Source organism: Macrotis lagotis, chromosome 6 (genome assembly GCF_037893015.1).
Source record: "Macrotis lagotis isolate mMagLag1 chromosome 6, bilby.v1.9.chrom.fasta, whole genome shotgun sequence".
Classification (NCBI taxonomy): domain Eukaryota; kingdom Metazoa; phylum Chordata; class Mammalia; order Peramelemorphia; family Peramelidae; genus Macrotis; species Macrotis lagotis.
In genome coordinates, this window is record NC_133663.1 from 187934077 (window position 1) to 187955795 (window position 21719).

The following is a 21719-nucleotide window of genomic DNA, read 5'->3' on the forward strand; positions in this document are numbered from 1 at the left end:
TGTGACCTTGGTTGAGGCCTTCTCCCTTTGCTTGAAGGGAGGGGTTGGAGCTATTGAATTCTTTTGCCTTCAATCAATGGTGGGCTTTACCCTGGCCTGAGGTCATTCCTCAGCTGGGCTGGTTCTTCTGCTCACACACCTGGGCCTGAGGCTGAAGTAGTTTGCATTTGTTTGTTTGGGAGGAGGTCTGAGTTGTAATGGGACCAGAGGAGCCCAGGATGGTGTCCTCAGCTCTCCTGCACCAGAACTCTCCCCCCAGCCTGGTCCCCAAGCTCCAGGGGGACAGCACCAGCACCAGTGCCTCGGCTCCCCTGCCGACCCAAGCCCCTGTCATCCAACCCCACCGCTGATCCAGCTTGTCCGGCTCTTGGGCCCTCAGACTCCTGGTTCCAATTCAGCTGTTAATCTGGCTGATCTGGGGCTGTTCCTCCCTCTGAGCCCAGACTCACCAGCCCAAATTCTGGCCAAAGCTGCTGCTGGAGACAAATCCCGAGGTAGATGTTCTTTCTCCTGGCTTTTCTTTCTGGGTTTTGTGGGTCGGATTTCTTTTAAGAGGTTTGTTTCATGCGATAGATGGGGAAGAGATCAGGAGACTTTAGAACTGTGCCTGTCTTCTCTCTGCCATCTTGGCTGGAAGTCCTTGACTTTAACAGTAGACATGAAAATCTTAACCTTTGATAGGAAATTCTAATGGAAATTTCAGGCATTATGGCAGACCTAAGGATGAACTTGGGGCAGGATAGCCCTAAGAGTACCCTAACAATACCTACAGACACCCTTTGGGGTTTACTTGACAAAGATACTGCAGGTATGCCATTACTTTATCCACCTCATTTTATGGATGAGAAAACTGAGACAAACACTGCAAGTGACTTACCCAGGGTCACATAACTAGTAAATGTCTGATGCTAAATTTGAACTATCTTACCATCCTACATATGAGCATCTAGTTCCACCTGCAGAAAAATCTGACCTTGACTGAACCACCAATTCAGGAACTTCATGAGGTCAAGGAGAGTCTTGTTCTGTGATTGGTACCAAGAAAGAGGCTTTAAAGATGCCATTCTTTTGTAGGATTAAAAAATGCAAAGCAAGGGGTGGCTAGGTGGCATAGTTGATAAAGTACCAGTCCTGGAGCCAGGAATACCTGGGTTCAAATCTGTTCTCAGACAATAATTACCTAGCTGTGTGGCCTTGGGCAAGCCACTTAACCCCGTTTGCCTTGCAAACCGCCCCCCCCCAAACCAAAAAAAAATGCAAAGCAAATCTCAGGCAATGGAGAAGGAAGTTTTGAGGTAAAGACCCAGCTTTAACTGACAGGGAGAAAAAGTTAGTGACTTTCAATATGAAGGTAACTGAAATGGAATGACACAACAGAAGACAGAATAAAGAAGCCAGATAATAAAGGTGAGAATGTTTCCTGCTTTAAAGGTTTTATGGTTTGGCTTATCTCTGCCAAACCACACATCAGTAGGACATTATTGAGTACTTTTAGAAATAAATCTATGTTCAGTTTTAGTATATTTGAACTGGGCTGCCATTGGCCAATCCTATTCCTGTGAAAATTGATATTTTCTAAAATTTCTGACAATTAAAAAATTTTAAATAGTACATTAAATTTTTTTTTTCTAAAATAACTAGTCCCTTTCAATGTTGTAAAGCTATGTTTTTACTTTGCTCTCTAGTGTGATTTTTGGTCAATCTTAAAATGGAAACTGAAAGAGTAGGAACTAAAAAAAAATTGAATGTCTAGTAATTGTCCCACAAATCTTTAAATTGATGTAGTAAGAAAAGAAACATTTTCTTCTTATTCTGTACTCTTCCTTCCAACTACTGAAAATAATTAGTTTAAATGCTGAGCTAGTTTCATTTTCTCTGGATCTGAATTAGTGGGCAAGCATTGACTAGAAATAAAATGAAACAGAATGCTTGGTGCCAAATGGATTAATAAATCTTACCTCTTGTTCCTCCCCCATTTGAAGATTAACTTTTGGTTTAGCTAACAAGCTAAATAAATGATTAGTTCTATGCAAAGAGCAATAGACCATAGTTGGAAGATCTGGATCTTCGTTTGAATTTTGTTCTGCCCCTTAGATTTTGGGAGCCTCAGTTTCCTCTTCTGTAAAATGAAGTTAGACCAGATGCTAAGTCCTTTTCAGCTCTAAATCCATGATTCTAGTCTACCCCTATCTCAATTACCAAATAATTAATCACCAATAATTTAAACTAACTGGGGAGATTCAAAATTAAATTGGAGATGCTTATGTGTATTTTAAAGTAATTTAGTGATGTTACTTCCTTTCCCTCTGCATCTTTGTTTCCCTAGATCCTAATTTAAACTTATTCTGGAGAATCTTTTCTATTTTTCTAGGTAAAAGATAAAAGTTATCTGATAATAAGAATAACAGTGAACATTTAAATTTCAATTGCAGGTTTGCAAATCACATTACAGTTACTCCTTAGAATAACTCTGTGAGGTGGATGGCAGTTGCCTCAAACAAGTTAAAATGTAATTGGGAAATATTTAACAAAATAAATAAAAATGCAATAGAACACAGATGATGCTGATATGTAGTTTTCTAAGTCAGTATGTAGCCAGCAGGAATCCTCAAGTATGGTTGAGTGGCCTCTGTTTCTATTTGAGTTTGACATCAGTTTTTTTTTTTTAGATTTTTGCAAGGCAAATGGGGTTAAGTGGCTTGCCCAAGGCCACACAGCTAGGTAATTATTAAGTGTCTGAGACCGGATTTGAACCCAGGTACTCCTGACTCCAAGGCCAGTGCTTTATCTACTATACCACCTAGCTGCCCCGACATCAGTGTTTAAACAACTAAGCATCTCCCATAATATATTCTGGACTATTCCTACCCAATACAAATTAATTTAAGCTTCTATGAGATTGTGAAAACAAAAATCAAAATTCGAGTCTGATTTTTTAATCAGTGATAACATTGATATATTCTTTTCAATGTTTGTCCTAGACCTCTGGAGGAAAAAAAGTTCATCTAAGAGACCTATGAGTATATGAGGCTTTTCTTTGATACTCTCTATGAAGTCTACAACTATATTGTGAATGCTCATATGCAAGTGGTTAATCAAGAACATATAACAAAAGCACATGATGCTGTAGACCTTTGGATTGCCACCAATCTCTCAATTATCAATCCACATTTATTAAGCAGCTAGTATGTTGCCAGGAGCTAAGCATTAGAAAAACCAAGATGAAAGTGAGTCAGTTCTTGCTTTCAAGGAACTTATAGTTTGCAGTTGAATAAGTGTAAGTTATGTTAAAAAAATAGGTTTTTGTTTGCAAGGCAAATGGGGTTAAGTGGCTTGCCCAAGGCCACACAGCTAGGTGATTATTAAGTGTCTGATACCAGATTTGAACCCAGGTACTCCTGACTCCAAGGCTGGTGCTTTATCCACTATGCCACCTAGCCGCACCCCTATGTTAAAAAATAAATGCAAGGTGATAATGTGATTGGCTTACCAGGAAGTGCTTCCCCTATCATATGGAGCCTTGTCATTATTTCACATTTTGCTGGATAAGTGAAAGCCTGCCCAGGTTTCTAGTTAATTTCACCCTTCATCTATTTTATATTTGGCAAGTCCTCGAACTCGGGATGGTTAGTCTTTCTGATTGCACTGTATCACAGATTTAGAGCTAGAAGGGCCCTCAGAGACCCTCTAGTCCAAACTCCTTCTAGTACAGTTGAGAAAGTGAGGCACTGGCATAGTAAATGACTTGCTCAAAGTCATATAGTACATAACAAAGCTGGGATTAGGACCCTAGGTCATTTCACTGCTACTATTCTAAAGGTTGTTCAAAGATTGTTGTGACTTTTGGCACCATTGATAAACAACTGTCCCTCCTTAACTCCTAGGCTATCCCAGGTCTTTATTCAGAATGAACCATTTCATTTTCTAAAAGCCCTAGAGTGCACCACCTTGTCATTCTCATTTTGGCTAGCAGTTCATAGATACTACTGTCTGAAATGGTGCCTGCTTGCATGCTTAAACATTTTCTTTGAGTTAGTCTTGATAACTCAGTCTATTACTCCTGCTACAATATCCAATTATCATCTATCCATTATACTAGATACACATCCAGCAATGAATTATGTTATGGCAAACATAGCTGCATTATTTTTAGATTGGTAGCATTTCAGATTTGCTTGTGGTGATTTCATGCAACTTTTTATGCCACATATAATTTACAGGCTGGGACTTATCTCCAAAAGACCAGGTCACAGATTTTTTTTCCTATTAATTTTTTTTCAGTCATAGCAACTCAAAGAGGATTGTCTATGAGACCACAAAGGATTTCCAGAGGTAGAAAGGCTTCAAGGAGTTGAAATGGTTACTCCTTGAAGTATGAAAAAAAGAAAGCCTAATATGTTTATAGTTTTATTATATGTGGGACATCTAGGTGGAGCAGTGGATAGAGCACCAGACCCAGAGTCAAGAAAAACCTGAGTTCAAATCCAATATCACACATTTATTAATTGTGTGACCCCAGGCAAGTCACTTCACCCTGTTTGTCTCAGTTCCTTTCTGTAAAATGAGCTGAAGAATGAAATGGCAAACCACTCCAGTATCTCCACCAAGAAAACTTCAAATGTGGTCACAAAGAGTTGAACAATAATATTTATAAAAAAGGTTCAAAGATGCCACTGAGCTGTATCCTAGATGAGGGCTGATTTTCCCATCTTGCTTAATTTAACAGCTAGTCAAACACCAGACTAAGTTACTAGGGCTACAAAGAATGGCAAAATCATTTCTATGTGATTGTAGTACACAATGCCTCATTTTGTTTTCAGTCACAGGAAAAATTTGTTAAAACCAGTCATTAAGCCAAATGTGACAATTGGGGCAAGCCATTTGTACTCTGAATACTAACTCCACTTGAAGTCTGATCTACTATACTGACATCATCTTCATGTGTTGAAGGGATAATCAGATATCATAATGGAATAATAAGGCAGCTTGGGTAACAGAATTCAGTGACTGCTCATATTGCCAATGAAAATCCTTAGACACAAAGGTTTCCCTGATACAGATAGCCTTAGTATTTTTCATTCTTTTGATTAAGGCACTTTAGGGTGACTTCTTTTTTGACTTTTCTTTGTGAATTCTCCATCATCATATTAAAGTGGAAACATCTTTAGATTTAGATTAACATAAGTTATGGTAGCTTCTACCAAATTAGAAGGCTTTTTAATGTATTGACAGACCACCACTCTTATTTGAGAACTAGACTAGATAAATTAATAGTCTCATCACTTGAAGGTTTGATATTTGATTTGGTTAACCCAAACTTGAGAACTACTAAGTCATAGAGGGATTTCAATTTGGGATTAAAGTTTGTAATCATGTCAAATGAAGTGATAGATCTTTGGCTGTTTTCTAACAGGAATGCTCCTGGGGCAACAAGTTCTCTAGTATCAAGGATATTTGGGAATTCTGGGGATTCCCAACCAAAGTTCATATAATTGTCAAATGGGATAGGGAATCAGGTCAGCTTCCTTCACTAGTCATCTTGGGCCTTGTAGGAACATCTCAGAAATGACTATTTTCCCAGAGACCTTAGAAGTTCAGGGTACAGCAAAAAAGAGGACATAGGCTCAGATCTCAGCTCTGATCCTTATTATCTTTATATTGTTAGGCAAGTCACTTTGTTCCCCCTGTACTGGACTCAGTTCTTCATCTGTAAAGTAAGGGAGTTGGTCTAGATGCCCTCTGAGATCACATCCAGCTTGAGTTCTATTCTATGATTCAGGCCTGGTATAGAATCAAAGGAGCTAACTGATAACAGAGGCAGATTCCTTCTAAGGAATCTGACCAAACCAGAAAGAAGCCCATTGCATTTAATCAGATGAAAACTAAACATATATCATTTAATTCTTCAGATTGGAACAAATTTACTATGCCAAACTCACACCGGAAATTTCTCTGCTTTTAAAGGAGTAGTTATTACACAAAACAGTTTAATAAGCTAAGATGAATTGCTGGTACCAGGATATATATTATGGAATTATAGTATCTGAAGAGATGGAAAGGACCGAGTCTTTACACTTTCAATGTGGTACATTCTATGAAAATTCTCCCCCCCGCCATACTTGTGACCTCCTTAAAGAATTACCAATGAAGAAACTCCTGAACTTGCTCTTCAACTTATGATGTCAGAGTTGTCTGAGGGAACTGAAAGTTAAGTGACTGGCCCAGGGATAGATTGATGTTAAGAGGCAGAAATGTGTGAAACCAGGTCTTATTCACTCAAAATATTCACTAAACCTTCACTTGTCTCTCATCATTTCCACATGGCTCTAATTAACAACTTCGACTATAAATTCTGAAGCCAGATGGAATAAATACATTCCTTTTACATGAATGTCCTTCAAGTATTTGAAGTTACCTATTTTGTCTTAATATTTCCTATCTATGAAAAAGGTACACTTCTCATATATATGTAATTATCTAGAAGAAAACCAGTGATATGATTTGCAAACAAAAATGGAAGCAAGAAAATCCACAAAACTAATGTACATTTAGAGAAACTTAAGAAGACTGACATTTAAAATCCATACATTAATATAATATTAAATGGGGAAAATTCAAAAGAGGCATTGAAGCAGTACTGTTACTGTTAAGGGATGAGTATATTTGTAGTTGTTTAAAGTCAAGTCATTTCTAATACAGAAGATATATTTAGGGAACTTGTGTCAGCTGTTTAAATAGAGTATTCATTGTTGTGATTAAACTTTAAATGTTTATAAAACAAAGAACTTTGTTCTTTCACATAAGGACATATTTTCAAAGATATGCCTCCAAATGAATTGTTCAGAGTACCCTATATAAAACATACACTTCAAAGGAAAAATAGTATTACTACTTCTTAGAGGTAAAAAGCAGGGCTTTAATCTTTCAGATTAATTAAAATATAAAAATGACCAATTCTTCTAGGTTTTAAAATAATAATGAGCAAGCTCAAGTGCTATTAGAGAGAGGGGAGAACCATGCTTTTCTAAATCTGTGCAACTCTGCAAGTCCTCTCTTCAACTTCTTCATTTTCATAGAAGTGAACTCTGAGTAAGATGAAAATCACAAAAGCAACACACACTGGATTTCTAGTTTTAGGATGGTTTATTGTTGACTGATCTGTTCCTTAACTATAGGTTGCTTCTTGTTGTTGCAATTATTTTTAAAAGCATCTTTCTCTCCACAAGCTATCTAAAAAAGTCACTTCTTAACTTTACTGCATCAATGGATGGGGAGGAGAAAGGCTGAAGTTCCTCATAGCAATGTCAATCTGTTACAGAAAGACTATAAACACTGACAACACAAAGAAAACTGAGCAAACTTCTAATGGGCAACTTTTATTTGGCAAAATGAAAGTTCAACTTCTTGCACACCAATCAAACTCTCAGACTTCCAAACTTTTACACATATATATCTGTGTGTATATATATATATATATATATATATATGTATATATATATATATATATATATATATATGTATATATATGTATATGTATATGTAAAAGGACAAGGCATCCTGGCCCCCAAGTTTTTAGGCATAAGACACAAAAAATGGTATCAAATTTTCAAGTTATACAGGCTAGCTGCAGTACACATACCATAAAAAGTTAACAATACACATTCAATAATTTCAAACATGTTCATTTTTTTGTATCACAGTTTTTAAATAAACATCTTTTAAAGTATCCAATACACATATATCCATGAATAGGCACACTTTACAAATTTCAGGTGAATACTTATAATTTGATTTCAAATTCTCTTGATTTAGAATTCTAAAAAATAATCAAGAGGAAATTAAAGTGTCAAAAACTGAAATATATGCTACAATTTTCATAGCTCACAAGCACATTATGACTGGGTAGATTTAAGATAGCTCCTATCTGGAATGATTTTTGAAAATGATACGAATATAAAATTTTGACATGTAAGCCAAAACAGATACTTTGGTGGGAAGGGGGAGGTAAAAGCAAGAAATACACAAACTAGGGCTACAAAGAGTTGGAAGATTAAACTCAAAAAATTCTTCAAAATAAAATATTCTGTTCAACTAGGTGCCACTCCTAGTTAGCTTAGTATTTTAACAGTACATTCAAATATATTTGTATTCTAATCAAAATATTATTGAATTATATTTGTTATTTTAAAACAGGAATGTCTAGACTATGCCAATCTTTACATTAGTCATTTAGAGGATTACAATTTTCAATCAAGATAAATTTTACATATAATTATAATTTTAATGCAAATTAGGAGCTGGAATTTTCATTTACAATTCTTCATTATTAGATGTTTTGAGCTTCATTTCACTGATGTTTTCTTTATAAGCTATACAAATGGTATAGAGCAAGTGAGATCTCTTAGCTTAAGAAATCCATTTTTTTTCCTTGCACAAGATTACAGATTGGCTCTTGACCTATCTGTGTGAGTAAAAAGTGCTTTTCAATCATTGATATGCCCCATTTTTATAACCACAAACAAAAAAAAAAATAAAGGCACCAAGGAATATAGCTTATGTTTTTAAAGGATAATTTTTCATATATGTCTTTATGCAACATTCCTCATTTAATGAAAGATATGACCAACTTGTTGCTCATTTCTGTAGGATGATATAGAACTCTAAATGTATTAACTCTGTGCAAACTATGCAGGGTTAAATTGGTCAGTTAAAGGATGTTCTCTCACTCTCTAACTACCAGAGTAGGTAGATGCTTATAAGGATGCAACAGAGTAGATGAATGCTATTTAAGTGAAAACTAATAAGAGCAAATCTGCTTGGGCTAGCTCTTTCTTAGAATTTTTTCATTTCTGTGACAGAGGCCTTGATATGCTTTAGTTAAGATTTCATATATGTGTATACATACGAATGACTATATTTCACATATATCTCATATATAAGAACTGTAATTGGGAACAACACTTGAAAGTCTTGGATCTTAATTGGCATTATTTTAATTTTGCTTATGTACAAAGAGACTGGGCAACCAGCAGCATTCAAGATATAGAACCAACCCTGAATTTTACTTCTTGAAGGGAAAGTGCCATTTTTAAACTTGGAAGATTTACCACTTGACTTTTAATTGACATCTTCCTTTAGTATACATATCTATTAAGTGAAAACTGTTAAAGTTAGCTAATGGGTTTAGATTAAGATCTTAAAATGTATATAACATTACTTCAGAGCACAGATAATAAGAAAGTTCAATTTGAAAAAAAAGTGAATTGTACCTTAAGTGAGAATTATTTAATAATAATAATAGTCTATTAAAGTCTAACTTAATAGCTACTTCCTAGGTCCATACTAGTAGATTGCCAATTCTAGTAAGCATTTCAAATCAGATATTATTTCTTTAAGCATCTCCACTCCTAGACTATGATTTAGGGTCAAAAAGCAAGGTCAATGGTTAGATGACCTCAAAATTATTAGCCAATTAAAAAAGTAATGACTAGGAATAGTTAATACTTAAACTGATTTAGGTCTGCCTAAAGAACTATTCATTTACAGCATGATTGGGTGCTGAATGTTTTAGGTCTGCTGGGCAAAGTTTCTAATGATGCAGCCCAGTGCTGAGTGGAGTGCTCCTGTATATAGTTAAATGGAATGTACTTCAGATTAACAACTCAAAAATAAATGTTACTTAATATTTGAGTTCACAGTAATAATAGACTGAAATTGTTTTTGAAATAGTTAAACTGCCACTGAAGATTGCCATTTTTACTCACATTAATCTTTATCAGTGCTTTTGCATTCTGCTAACTTTGCATTCAGTAGTAATAGTACCTCAAACAGCAAATTCATTTATAGAAAAACAATGGCAGCACATACAAATTTCATTACGAACTGCATACTGTGTTCCTATGAGAGTAGGGATATTTTTAAACAGATGCATCAAAAATTATGTACTCGATGCACAAAACCCAGTAACAGTAAAAGGTAACACTAAAAAGTTGTCCTTCCCACTTAAGTTTCTATCTAGATCCTAAAAATCTAGAAGGAAAAAAATCCTAAGGGAAGGAATCTGTTGGCACTGATACATACACCTCGCCCAAAACAAGCCAGTGTTTGTAGAGACTCAGCCATTTAGGGAAAGGTCTAAAAACTTAACCCAGTAGTTTGTTTATACATGGGTTTACCAAAGGGAATGCATGACCTCTTTCCCTTTTCTTCCCTTCCCCCAAGTACAGAACATGAGTTTATTTTCCTCAACTTTCCCCTTCCCCTTCCTATACTTATTCCTAATTCTGTTTAATACCCAAAATTCCCATGCCAGAGGACACATACTATATAAATTGCGCCCAGAAGAATAAGTTTTACCCAAATACATTGGACTTTGGTCTCAGTTTGAAGGAGGATGTGGAGGAGCTGCTTTTAAGGGGCCTTTCCTCCTCTGACAGTGGTTGTTCAGGGTCCCTGAAAGAGGGAGTGCTGTGAATGATCTGTGTTCGGAACCGGATTTTGTTGAGTCTGGGTCTCATCCTGCTGCTATTGTTGCCGCTGCTACCTGATGCTTTGCGATTCACTGACTTGCCCCCCGACAACCCATCAGCCAAGGAGTGGTGGTGGTGGTGGTGGTGGTGATCTCCCCCTTCCTCCAATACGTGAGACAGTTTATACGTGATCAGATGTGAAGGGAGCACTTTCGAGAGCTTCCAACGACCACTCCCACTTTCCGAGGTACTGTCCTCGTCCTCGTCCGGGGCCCCGACCAAGTTCCTGATCTCCTCTGCGATGCTCGGGTTCAGGTACTGAGAGGCCTTTTTCCCGCTGTAATCCCTGACGTCCACGTCGGCATCGTAGGCTCCCACCAGCAGCTTCACCACCTCCACATGTCCGTGCATGGCGGCCAGGTGCAGCGCCGTGTAGCCCGCACTGGTCCTGGCGTTGATGTTCACGGGCAACTGGTGCTTGTTGGCGAAGTTGACCAGCATGGCCAGCAGCTCCTGCTTGCCGTGCTTGGCGGCCCAGTGCAGGCAGGTGAAGCCGGTGATGAAATCCCGCTTGGCCAGGAGTCCGGGCTCGCAGGTGAGCAGCCCCTCCAGGCTGTCCCATTTGCCGTCGGAGGCCGAAAGCATCCAGGCGTGCTCCAGGGGGTCCAGGGCCACAGACCCTGCGGCGCTTCCTTCCTCCTCCGTGGAAGACGAGGCCAGGGAGGCGGTGTCCGAGTCTCCGCCGCCGCCGCCTCTGGCAGCCCGGCCCCCTCCCGCAGAGCCCCCGGGGTAGCCCCCTCCCACAAAGAAGCTCCTCTTCAGCTGCGGGGAGCTGCCCATCACCAGATCCAGCAAGTTCTTGCGGCCCGGCCTCGGGGTGCCGCCGGCGTCGCCCTCCTCCCAGCTCCTGGGCGGGGGCTCGGCCTCTTCCCCCGGGCAGGACCCCGGCAGCGGCCCCCGGAGCGGAGGAGCGTTGCGGCGGGAGTTCTTCCTGCGCGCCCCGACCCCCGGGGGCTGCACCTGCCCCGCTCTGGACGGCTCCTGCCTGGCGCTCTCGGCCGGCCCGGGCTGCGGGGGCGATTCTGGGTCCTCGGGGAGGGGGTGGCTCCCGGCAGCGGGAGCAGCGCGTCCCGGCTCTACCTCCGGTCCATTCGGGGTGGCCGGCCGAGCGCCGCCCAGGGGGCCCGGGGCCTCCCCGAGACCCGCTGCTTCCGTCCCCGAGACGCTGGGCCCTCCCCGGAGGGCCACCAGCCCCGCGAGGTCGGGCTCCCCGCCGCCCGGGGAGGCCGGAGGGCTTTGCGCGTCCTCCTTTCCCGAGCCCGCCGGCCCAGCCGGAGGCGAGGGATGATGCTCGCGGCCGGCTCCGGGGGGCTGGTCGGCTCCGGGGGGCTGGTCGGCTCCGGGGGGCTGGTCGGCTCCGGGGGGCTGGTCCGCTCCGGGGGGCTGGTCGGCTCCGGGGGGCTGGTCGGCTCCGGGGGGCTGGGCCCCGCCGCAGAACTTCTTCTTCAGGTAGACGTACTTGGCCCCGTCGGCGGGGTCTACGCGCACCGTGGCCACGGCGTTCACCAGCTGCTTGAAGCGCTCCCGGGCCCGCGCCCGCCGCGCCGGCTCGCCCCCCAGGGCCGCTCTGAAGTGCTCCACCAGCTCGGCGTGGCGGGCGCGGCCCCCTCTCTGGGCCAGGAACAGCAGCACCGCCTCCTGCCCCGGCTCCTCCATCCCTCCGCTCCCTGCTCCTCCGCGCTGCCTTCCCGGGGGCCGGCGGGCGGCGGCTCAGCCCGGCCCCATGGCAGGCGGGAAGAAGGGGGCGGCGGCGCGAGTCCTGCGGGAGCCTGCGGGGCTGGGCCGCGGCCCGTCTCCCCCGGCACGCCCGCCGGCCCGGGGCCCCGAAGCGCCGCTGCCGCGCCCCGCGAGGAGCGCCTCCGGACGGCCGCGGACACGGGCGGCCGCGGCCGCGGAGGGACGCGGACACGGAGGGACGCGGCTGCGCTGCCTCCCGCGGCGGCCGATGGCCACCACCTCCAGCAGCAGCCCAGGCGGCGGCAGCCCCGACCCCGCCCCCCGCGCCCCGCCCCCTGACCGGCCCCTCCCCGGCTCCGCCCCGTTTCCGGTCCCGCCCTCCCGCCGTCCAATCTCCGGCGCCGCTGAGCGCGGGGGCGGGGCTGGCCGTCTCCCCACGTTCCGTTCATTCTTCAGGCTCCGGAGGTTCCCGCCGGCGCGCGCAGACCTCCTCCGCCTCCTCCCTCTGGGCTCCCCCCCCCCCCCCCCCGGCGGCGGGGCCCGCGTGCTGGACCCGGGGCGCAGGCGAACGGCGGGCTCGCCCCCGCGGCGCGCGCCCCTCCCGGCCTCCGCGGGCTCGCGCCGGCGCCCGGCCTTGAGCGGCGTGGCGCTGGCGCCCCCCGGCGGCCAGAGCCCGGAGTCGCCCCGCTCGGCCCGCCCCTCCTGCCCCTCGGGGGCCGCTTTCCGCCCCGGCCGCCCCGGCCCCGCCCTCCCCGAGGCTCCTTCCAGACTCCTTTGCGCCGCTCGCTGCACCGGGCGCTCCCGCGGCCGCGGCGGCTCCTCCCTGGTCCCGGGCGCCCCGCTGCCTCGACGCTGGAGGGCGCAGCGCCCGCGGCTCCCGCCTCCTCCGGGCCGGGGGCCATGGCTTCCTCCGATGTGGCGCGCCAGACGGTGAGTGCGGCGGCGGGAGGCCCCCGGGGCTCCGCTTCCCCGCCTTCCCGGGGGGCTCCCCGCCGGGCCCGGGGCCTCGCCGCGCCGCGGGCGGCAGCTGTGCCCCCGCGGTGGGTGTGGGCCCCGACACCCGCACTCGGGCATCCGGCGGACTGGCCCCGGGCTGCGAGGGGGCGCTTCTGGGCCGGGGGGCCCCTGGGAGAGGGGGGACTGAGACCCAGAGCCCGGGCCGGAGACCCGCAGTTTGTGAGTAACTTGGAACGCTGGCACGCCCAGTGCCCCGCTGCACATCGCATGCACTTTTGGAGGATAACGCACACACTGGCATCCTGGCACTCGGGGCCCGGCTTGCCGTTTGGCCATTCCCAGCCCCTACCGGGACCCCTTGGGGACGCTTAGACCGGATTCTTTTTCGGTGCCTTTGCCCCCTTCCTGCGCTTGGCTGCTTTTCTTCAAATTTGGATCACCCTTTTAAGGCTAAGATCATGTATTAGACTTTAATAAAAAAAAATACCAATACCAAGCTTGTACTACAGGTAGGGAATTGTTTTAGGCATCAGGAAAACCAAAGTAAAGTCTCACAAAAAAGCTGTGGGAAATGGATTTGAATTTGATTTCCCAGTCTTGGCCCTTCCCAGCACACTTTCCACTATTGCTGCCACCCAGAACTATACAAATTAAGAGAATTGAGGAGCTAGATTACATAGCTTTCATTTACATATCACCCTAAGATTGCAAAGCCTATACTCTAAAATGCTATTTTAACTTAATTTTCCATTTGTTCCCCTTCAAAAAGTCACTCGACTTCTGTCTTCAATAGCCAAATAGAGATATATTTTCTATCTCAATGCTTTTTGCAAGACTTTAAGGTGTTATGCTCTCATAGGATTATAATTTAGAGTTAAAAGGTCCTTGGAGGCCATCTCATTCAACCTCATTTTACAGATGAGTGTTTTGGAGACTATACAGATGCTATTTATTATTCTCATTTGGATAATCAGAGCAGGACGAGTAGATGCTGATAAACAAATGAAGTCAGATTTAATTAGTAGTGGATTTGGATCTAATACTGTCTAGTTCAATTTCCACTATTATTTCCACAGGTTATAAATTTCTTCTATTTAACACTTTGTTCAAGTTGCAGCATTCTTTGAGCCTTAAGTTCATAAAACATCTTGATCTAGATTCTTATTTGTCCCTGGGTTCAGTCAAAATTTGACGTGTTCTATGCCCAACTATGCCCAATTCCTTTGAGTCTGACTTGATTTAAAAAAACAGCATTATATATATATCTATATATCTATATATATATATATCTATATATATATCTATCTGTAATTTGTTTCTTGTTTGGGAGTCACATAATATTCCTTTATCTGGTTACTACTGAAGGTAGGTTAGGAAGTTTTAGTTTTTTGGAGTTCTTTTTTGGTCTAGTCTTTGTTTGGGTGATGCCTTTTATACGTTAGGGGCTAAGTCATACAGCTCATTTTTCAGAGTTGGGACTAAAAAAAGTTTTTCTGACTCCAATGATAGAACTTTCTATCCCATAAATCATACTGCTTCTGATCTTTATTGTCTATTTCTGACAGCAGTGGGACTTTTTGAATGCAAGTGCTTTATTACAATTTTGTACCTTTGAAGGGATACTCATAATTTTCCATCAAATGACAACATTGGGTCTGTTGACTATTTCAGAATAGTATTACAGACATCTCAATTGCTTTTTCAGTTGTTGCGAGCTTTGGATTCTTTTCTTCTCATTCATTTCCCTTTTAGTTTAGTAAGTTTCAGCTTAATGAAAGGAAAGCTTTCACAACTATTAAGTCCTCTTCCCTTTCCCCACCATTACCATTTTAAATTACAGAATTCATGCAAATTCCTGCATCTACAATTTTTTGTTTTGGTTGTTTTCAGACCATTTTAGCTACCTCTGTCCTGTCTCTCCCCCCTCCCCCATCCAATTTCTATCCTTTCAAGGCCTCTCTTGAAGTTTTCCCTTTACCACTTCAGCCAGCAATGATCACAGTACCATCTCTTGCCTATGAACTCACAGCACTTTAAATGATTGTGCATACTGTGCATACTCCTTTATGATATCTTTTTGTACCATCATTATTGACTTACGACGTAAAAGTTTGTGTTTATGGTTTTTCTTCCCAGTAAATTTTTTTAACAATTTGAGGGTAGGAAAAAGCCATTAATTTTGTTTTGCAGATAGCACTTTATTCCTGAGTGGTATTTGCTAAAGGAATAAATTATCAATTCCTTATAGGTTTTAGTTTGTCTATGTTCTTTAAACTCCTAGTGTCGTTGTTATGCTATTTCTGTCTATATTTTCTAGATTATTCTAATTCTTTATCAAATGCTAGAAACATTCAACATGTAAATAAGAAGGCACAAAGAATATGCATCTTTGGTGAGGCAGAGTGTATTGGTATAGGGCACTGGAAATATAACCTGAATTCTCAAATGTAGAGAATCTTCATCTTTACATAGGGGACAGACCTTGGTATGTAGCAGGAACTTGTATTTAATTGAGTTGGTTGGGCATTTTGTTAAAAGATTTGTATTTGTTGATGAGATCACAAGACTGTTTCAATCTCCTTTTTCTTCTAAATAACTTAAAATAGACAATTTCCTAGGATCATGGAATGCACCTCAATCCCCAAAAGATAGCTTGCATTATATATTACTATTCATAAAGGAAATGTGGAGAAGTGAATGTTTCTACCCACCACAGCAATTGAAACAAGTTAAACATGTACTTGAGTTATTTTTGTATGATCATCACATAAGAAATATAAGATTTGAATTTTTATTACTATATTATTTGGTGTTATATCATGTTGCAAATTTAATGTAATAGTTGAACACTGTTCTACATGAAATCATAATGGGTAGGACTTCAGAATAACCTGGAAAGACTTGCATGAATTGATGCTTAGTGAACAGTGAGCAGAACCAGAAGAACGTTATACATTAACAGCAACATTAGGTGATGATCAACTATGATGGACTTGATCATTTTCAGTAGTACAATAATCAAAGACAATTCTAAAAGATTTGATAGAAAATACAATCCATATCCAGAGAAAGAACTGTGGAACTTAAATGCAGACCAAAGCTTATTAGCTTCAATTTTTTAAAATTGTCTTAGGTATCATTTTTTTTGATTTGATTCTTCTTTCACAACATGATTAATATTGATCTGTGTTTAGCATGGTTATACATGTATAGCCTATATTAGATTGCTTTCTGTCAGGGGGGAAGAAAAATGCAAACTCAATACCCAGCAAAATATGATTGTTGAAAATTACCAATGAATGTAGTTGGAAAAATAAAATATTTAAATAAAAATCAATTGTTCTTTTCCTAGTATCCTTACTGGCTGTGTGATCTTGGGCAAATTATGAAACTATTAGTGCTTCAATATTCCTCTGTGGAATGGAGGTTATAATTTTTCAACTAATATGGAGAGATTAGTAGAATAATCCTCTGATGCCTTTTATTGTGCAGTGTAGCTCTGTGCTTTTGAATGTTTGTCAGTGGAATGGAAACTCTGGCAGGTCCTATCAAGTTAGAAACATTTTGAGTAAGGGCTGGCAGTAATTCCCTTAGAAGAGTACCTACTTAAGATGTTAGAGACTTATTATCAGGGTTTATTATCAAGTGATGAATTATTTCTACCATAACAACTTATAAAGGTGGTAGCCTTAGGCAGTGTTCTCAAATTCTGGGAGTCATGAGAAGAAAATATTGGTTTGAACCAGTCCTCTCTCCCAAATGAAAAGCCACCTTTTCTCAATGACTGTTGGACCAGGACTGTCAGCTTCTCTCTCCCTCTCCAAATCTCTTTAAGGCCTGGATTGTGGTTTTTATGCAGTAGTCTTCTAGTTTTTCTCCATGCCTCAAGAACTTCCCCACTTGAGTACAACTTCCATTCAGGTGTCAAATCAATCTTCCTAAAGTGCACTCCCCAACCTCCTCAGTCAGTAAACCCTAACCTCCAAGATCAAAAATCCTGTTTGATGTCCAAAGACCCTTCAGAATGTGGATCAGATCATTTAGCTCTTTCCAGTACACTTCTTCCCCCCCCCCCCATCCTCATGAACTCTGCAGTCCAGTGATACTAACTTCTTTGCTTTTTTTTTTTTTTATCATTTAGAATGATTTAGCTCACGAGTTTCTTAACCTGGGTTCCACAATTTAGGGATATGTTTCAGGAGTTCTAGAAATTGGATGGAGAAAAAAACACCTATTTATTTTCACTAATCTCTAGTTCAACTTTATCATTTCTTTTCAAATATTTAAAAACTTTTGAGAAGGATTCTGTAGGCTTTCAAAGAAAGGAGTCTGACACCACAAAAAGTTAAGAGCTCTTGAAGAAGTTAACTGCTTTTTGATCTTTGTTTTAGAGAAGACAATAAACACTAAAGGGGGTAAGTCCTTCAGTTGCAAAATGGATAGAATTAAAGGTTTTTATCAACAGCAAGGTGATCCTATATAGCAATTCATAGAGACTATATAATAAAGGGAAGGGTTCTATAGTCAGGGAGAATATCAGGGAGGATGAAAGTTTGAATTCTTGAAATATGGGAAATTTGATATAAATAGAAAAACATGATAACAGTTCCTGAATACCTATTCTGATTAGGGGAATGTGGAGTATTTATGCTGAAACAAGGAAACAATTTTAAGATAACATTTATCTATTATAATAGTACACAATGTACAGTAATGATACTTTTTAACAAGCACCTATTCTGTTGGCACACTATTGCCAGAAACATTATCAGAAGCATAGTCAAGGATTCATTACTAAGACTACAAAAAAGAGCAAGGGCTATTGTAGTTTGTATAACAAATGTGTCCAAAAATGTATCTGAAATCTTTAGTCGAGTAAGGGTATTAAAGTTAGAAAGGAGGTGAGACCACCCTTAAATGCTTATCTTAGTTTTAGAAATTCAGTAATTTCAGTGTTCCTTTCCTTTTTTTTTAAAAAAAAAATTATTAATTCTCTGGAACTCAAGTACAAAGCCTCTTTTAAAAGCTGTTTCTTAAGATAAATGCACTTTTAATTATTCATTTTTATGGTGGTAGTGTTCTTTCCCAACCAGAACCCTGTTGCTCTCTCTTAGAAGGTAAGCCTTTGATTATAGATGTCTTGGATCTTTTTTCTTATTTTATTTGTGAAGTATAATAATAGTCTGTACAGGTTTAGAATAGTAAGGATGGAAATAGTTTTTTTAATAAGCATATATATATATATATATATATATATGCTTTAAGGTTTGCAAAGTACTTTTTTTACTTAAAGATTTTATTTAATTTGAGTTTTACAATTTTCCCTCTAATCTTACTTCCCTTTCCCCACCTCCCACAGAAGGCAATTTGCCAGTCTTTACATTGTTTCCATGGTATACATTGATCCAAATTGAATGTGATGAGAGAGAAATCATATCCTTAAGAAAGAAACATAAAGTATAAGAGATAGCAAGATCAGACAAAAAGATATCAGGTTTTTTTCTAAATTAAAGGTAATAGTCCTTGGTCTTTGTTCAAACTCCACAGTTTCTCTGGATATACAGATGGTATTCTCTATCACAGCCCCAAATTGTCCCTGATGGTTGCACTATTGGAATGAGCCAGTCCATCAAGGTTGATCATCGCCCCCATGTGCAAAGTGCTTTTACAAGTATGGTCATATTTTATTCTCACAACAGCTGTGGGATTGTCCTCATTTTACAGATGAGGAAAATGAGGCAGACAGCACTTATGTGACTTACCCAAGGTGTTAAATGTCTTAAGGCTGATAAGTACTTCTTGACCTCCAGGGAGGTATTGCACTATTCTTTTTAATTTCAAAGCTGTCTAAAAATAAATTAATGAAAACTTACTGAATTTCTATGTTGCTTTTTAAAAGTTATTACGTGAAAGGCAAGGTTTTAAAAATTATACAAGGATCAGAGATTGAGTTGGAAGAGAACTTAGAAGTATACATCCAAATCTCTCATTTATATATGCTATTAAAAAAAGTGGAAGACAATTTGATCACATATCTTTCACAACTATAAGTTGGGAATATAGTCTTTTTTTGTTTTTTTGTTTTGCAAGGCAATGGGGTTAAGTGACTTGCCCATGGTCACACAGCTAGGCAATAAGTGTCTGAGACTGGATTTGAACTCAGGTCTTCCAGACTTCAGGGCCAGTACTCTATCCTCTGAGCCACCTAGCTGCCCCAGGGGTACATTCTTAAATAAAGTTTAGCTATGATCACAAAAGGCAATAAATAATTTCAATTATGGAAAATGGAAATGCCTTTGCATAAAGCAGAATGAATGCAACTAGAATAAGAAGAGAAGTGGTCAGTTGAAGGAAAAGTCTTTGTAGCAAATGCCTTTGTTAAACATATATAATAGGCAATGTTTACATACATACATCTCTTTTTCTCCGTGTGTGTGTGTGTGTGTGTGTGTGTGTATACATATACATTTAGAAATTAAGTTCAATGCTCCTTTCCTTTTTTTTTTAAACATTTATTAATTCTCTGGAACTCAAGTACAAAGCCTCTTTTAAAAGCTGTTTGGCAAGACAAGTACAATTTTAATTATTCATTTTATGGTGGTAGTAATCTCTCCAGACTGGAGCCTTGTTCTCTCTTAGGACATGGGAACACACACACACACACACACACACACACACACACACACGTTCCTCATCTCTAAAATGAGTTGGAGAAGAAAGTGGTAACCTCCAGAAAAAAACCCAAATACGACCACAGTCTTGGATATGACTGGAAATGACTGAACAACCCATGTATGTAATGAACTGAATCATAGGAGACCAGAATAGTGGTCAATGGATATGAATAATGGTCAATGGATATGAATTGACAATTCATAAAAGAATTGCAAACTGTTAATCATTTTGGAACTTTTGTACTGATTTGGAACTTTCTTATGTTCCAGAAGCTTCCAAATCACTAATTAAAAAAAAAGAAAATCAGGAAAATTGAAACTTTTCCCCATATTCAACAAATTGACTAAATTGATAAATAATGAGAATAGTCTGCATTAGAAGGGTCACAGACAGAGAGAAAGGCATTCCAGTGCACTGTTGGTGAAGCTGCAAATCAATTTTGGAGAGCAATTTGTAATTATGTAGAAAAAAATGATTTAAATGTTCATATTCTTTGACCCAGAGAAACCTGAAGGATATTTACCATAAGGGAGTGATTGATTAAGAAAAAAAGTCCACAAGGGGCAGCTAGGTGGCACAGTGGATAGAGCACTGGCCCTGGAGTCAGGAGTACCTGAGTTCAAATCCGCCCTCAGACACTTAAAAATTACCTAGCTGTGTGGCCTTGGACAAGCCACTTAACCCCATTGCCTAGCCAAAAAAAAAAAAAAGAAAAAAGAAAAAGTCCACAAATACACCAAAACATTTATAGCAGTACTTTTAGTAGCAAAGAAGTGGGAACAAAGTAATTTCCATTGGCTAGGGGTAGGCTAACCAATTATGGTACACTCTTCATTTCCTACCCATCTCTGGATTCTTGGAATTCTTTGGACTTTCTTTGCTGCCCTCAGGAAACTTAACATTGAGAAATTGAATAGTCCTACAAGATCAATCAGCCTTGGTACTCAAGGCTTCATAGGAAAGAAAAACATTTTTATAGAACCTGCTGTATGCCTGATACTCTGCTGAGTGCTTTGTAAGTATTAATTCAGTTGGTCCTCAGAATATTTCTGTAAGGTAGATGCTGTTCTTATCCTCATTTTATAATTGAGGAAACTGAGACAAAGATTTAAGTGACTAACTTACTTAGTGTCACATGTGTATATATTTAACATGTATTTTTATTTTATTTTTTATTTTTTTGTTATTTGGTTGGAATAAATTTATTTCATCTGTCTGTAAACAAGGTGTTTTAATAGTTATGGCATTTTTGAAATGCATATTAAACCAGATGAGTTAGACTGTATTCCAGATGTAACAAAGTGCAGGGAAAGAAATGGATAAATCAGCAACAAGATTTTCTTTTTAAAATCTGTACATTATCCACAAGGCCCAAACAATATAAGCAAATACGAGAATGTCCCTAAAATAGTGCCATTCAAAATGAGAAACTCTTACTGGGTTAGATAAGGTCCATCTCACAATAGCAACAGTTCATTTTTAACAATAGTATGGTACAGAATACATATTAAAAAATTCATCACAAAACAGCCAAGTCAATTATTCCAACCAATACCACCTCCCATTTATTTTTTCCCATTTATTTTCTATACAGAAGTCTTCATTTGTATTTTATTTTTATTATTTTTTTATAATGAACATACAAGTTAGTTCCGTGCTTTGAACCGACAGCTTGGTTACATATACTTTGGATGACTGGAGCACAAGGCAAGTTTACTCTATAGCAAAGGTGTCACAGGCCAAATGCAGGTTTTTTTATTTTTTTATTTTTTTAGGTTTTTGCAAGGCAAATGGGGGTTAAGTGGCTTGCCCAAGGCCACACAGCTAGGTAATTATTAAGTGTCTGAGACCAGATTTGAACCCAGGTACTCCTGACTCCAA

The 21719-nt window shown here is 40.7% G+C and overlaps 2 protein-coding genes across 2 annotated transcripts in view; one reads left to right on the forward strand and one right to left on the reverse strand.

Moving 5' to 3' along the window:
- Positions 1-6615: 6615 nt before the first annotated feature.
- Positions 6616-12282, reverse strand: SOWAHC (sosondowah ankyrin repeat domain family member C). Its single transcript, XM_074192137.1, has one exon. It carries the CDS (start codon positions 12183-12185, stop codon positions 10353-10355), a length of 1833 nt encoding a protein of 610 aa, XP_074048238.1. The 5' UTR covers positions 12186-12282; the 3' UTR covers positions 6616-10352.
- Positions 12283-12820: 538 nt separating this feature from the next.
- SEPTIN10 (septin 10) overlaps positions 12821-21719 on the forward strand; it is a 68238-nt gene continuing 59339 nt past the window's right edge. The window contains exon 1 of the mRNA XM_074192141.1: positions 12821-13136. Within this exon, the coding sequence (XP_074048242.1) occupies positions 13107-13136 (30 nt within the window). The 5' untranslated portion in view covers positions 12821-13106. The remainder of the gene's footprint in view (positions 13137-21719) is intronic.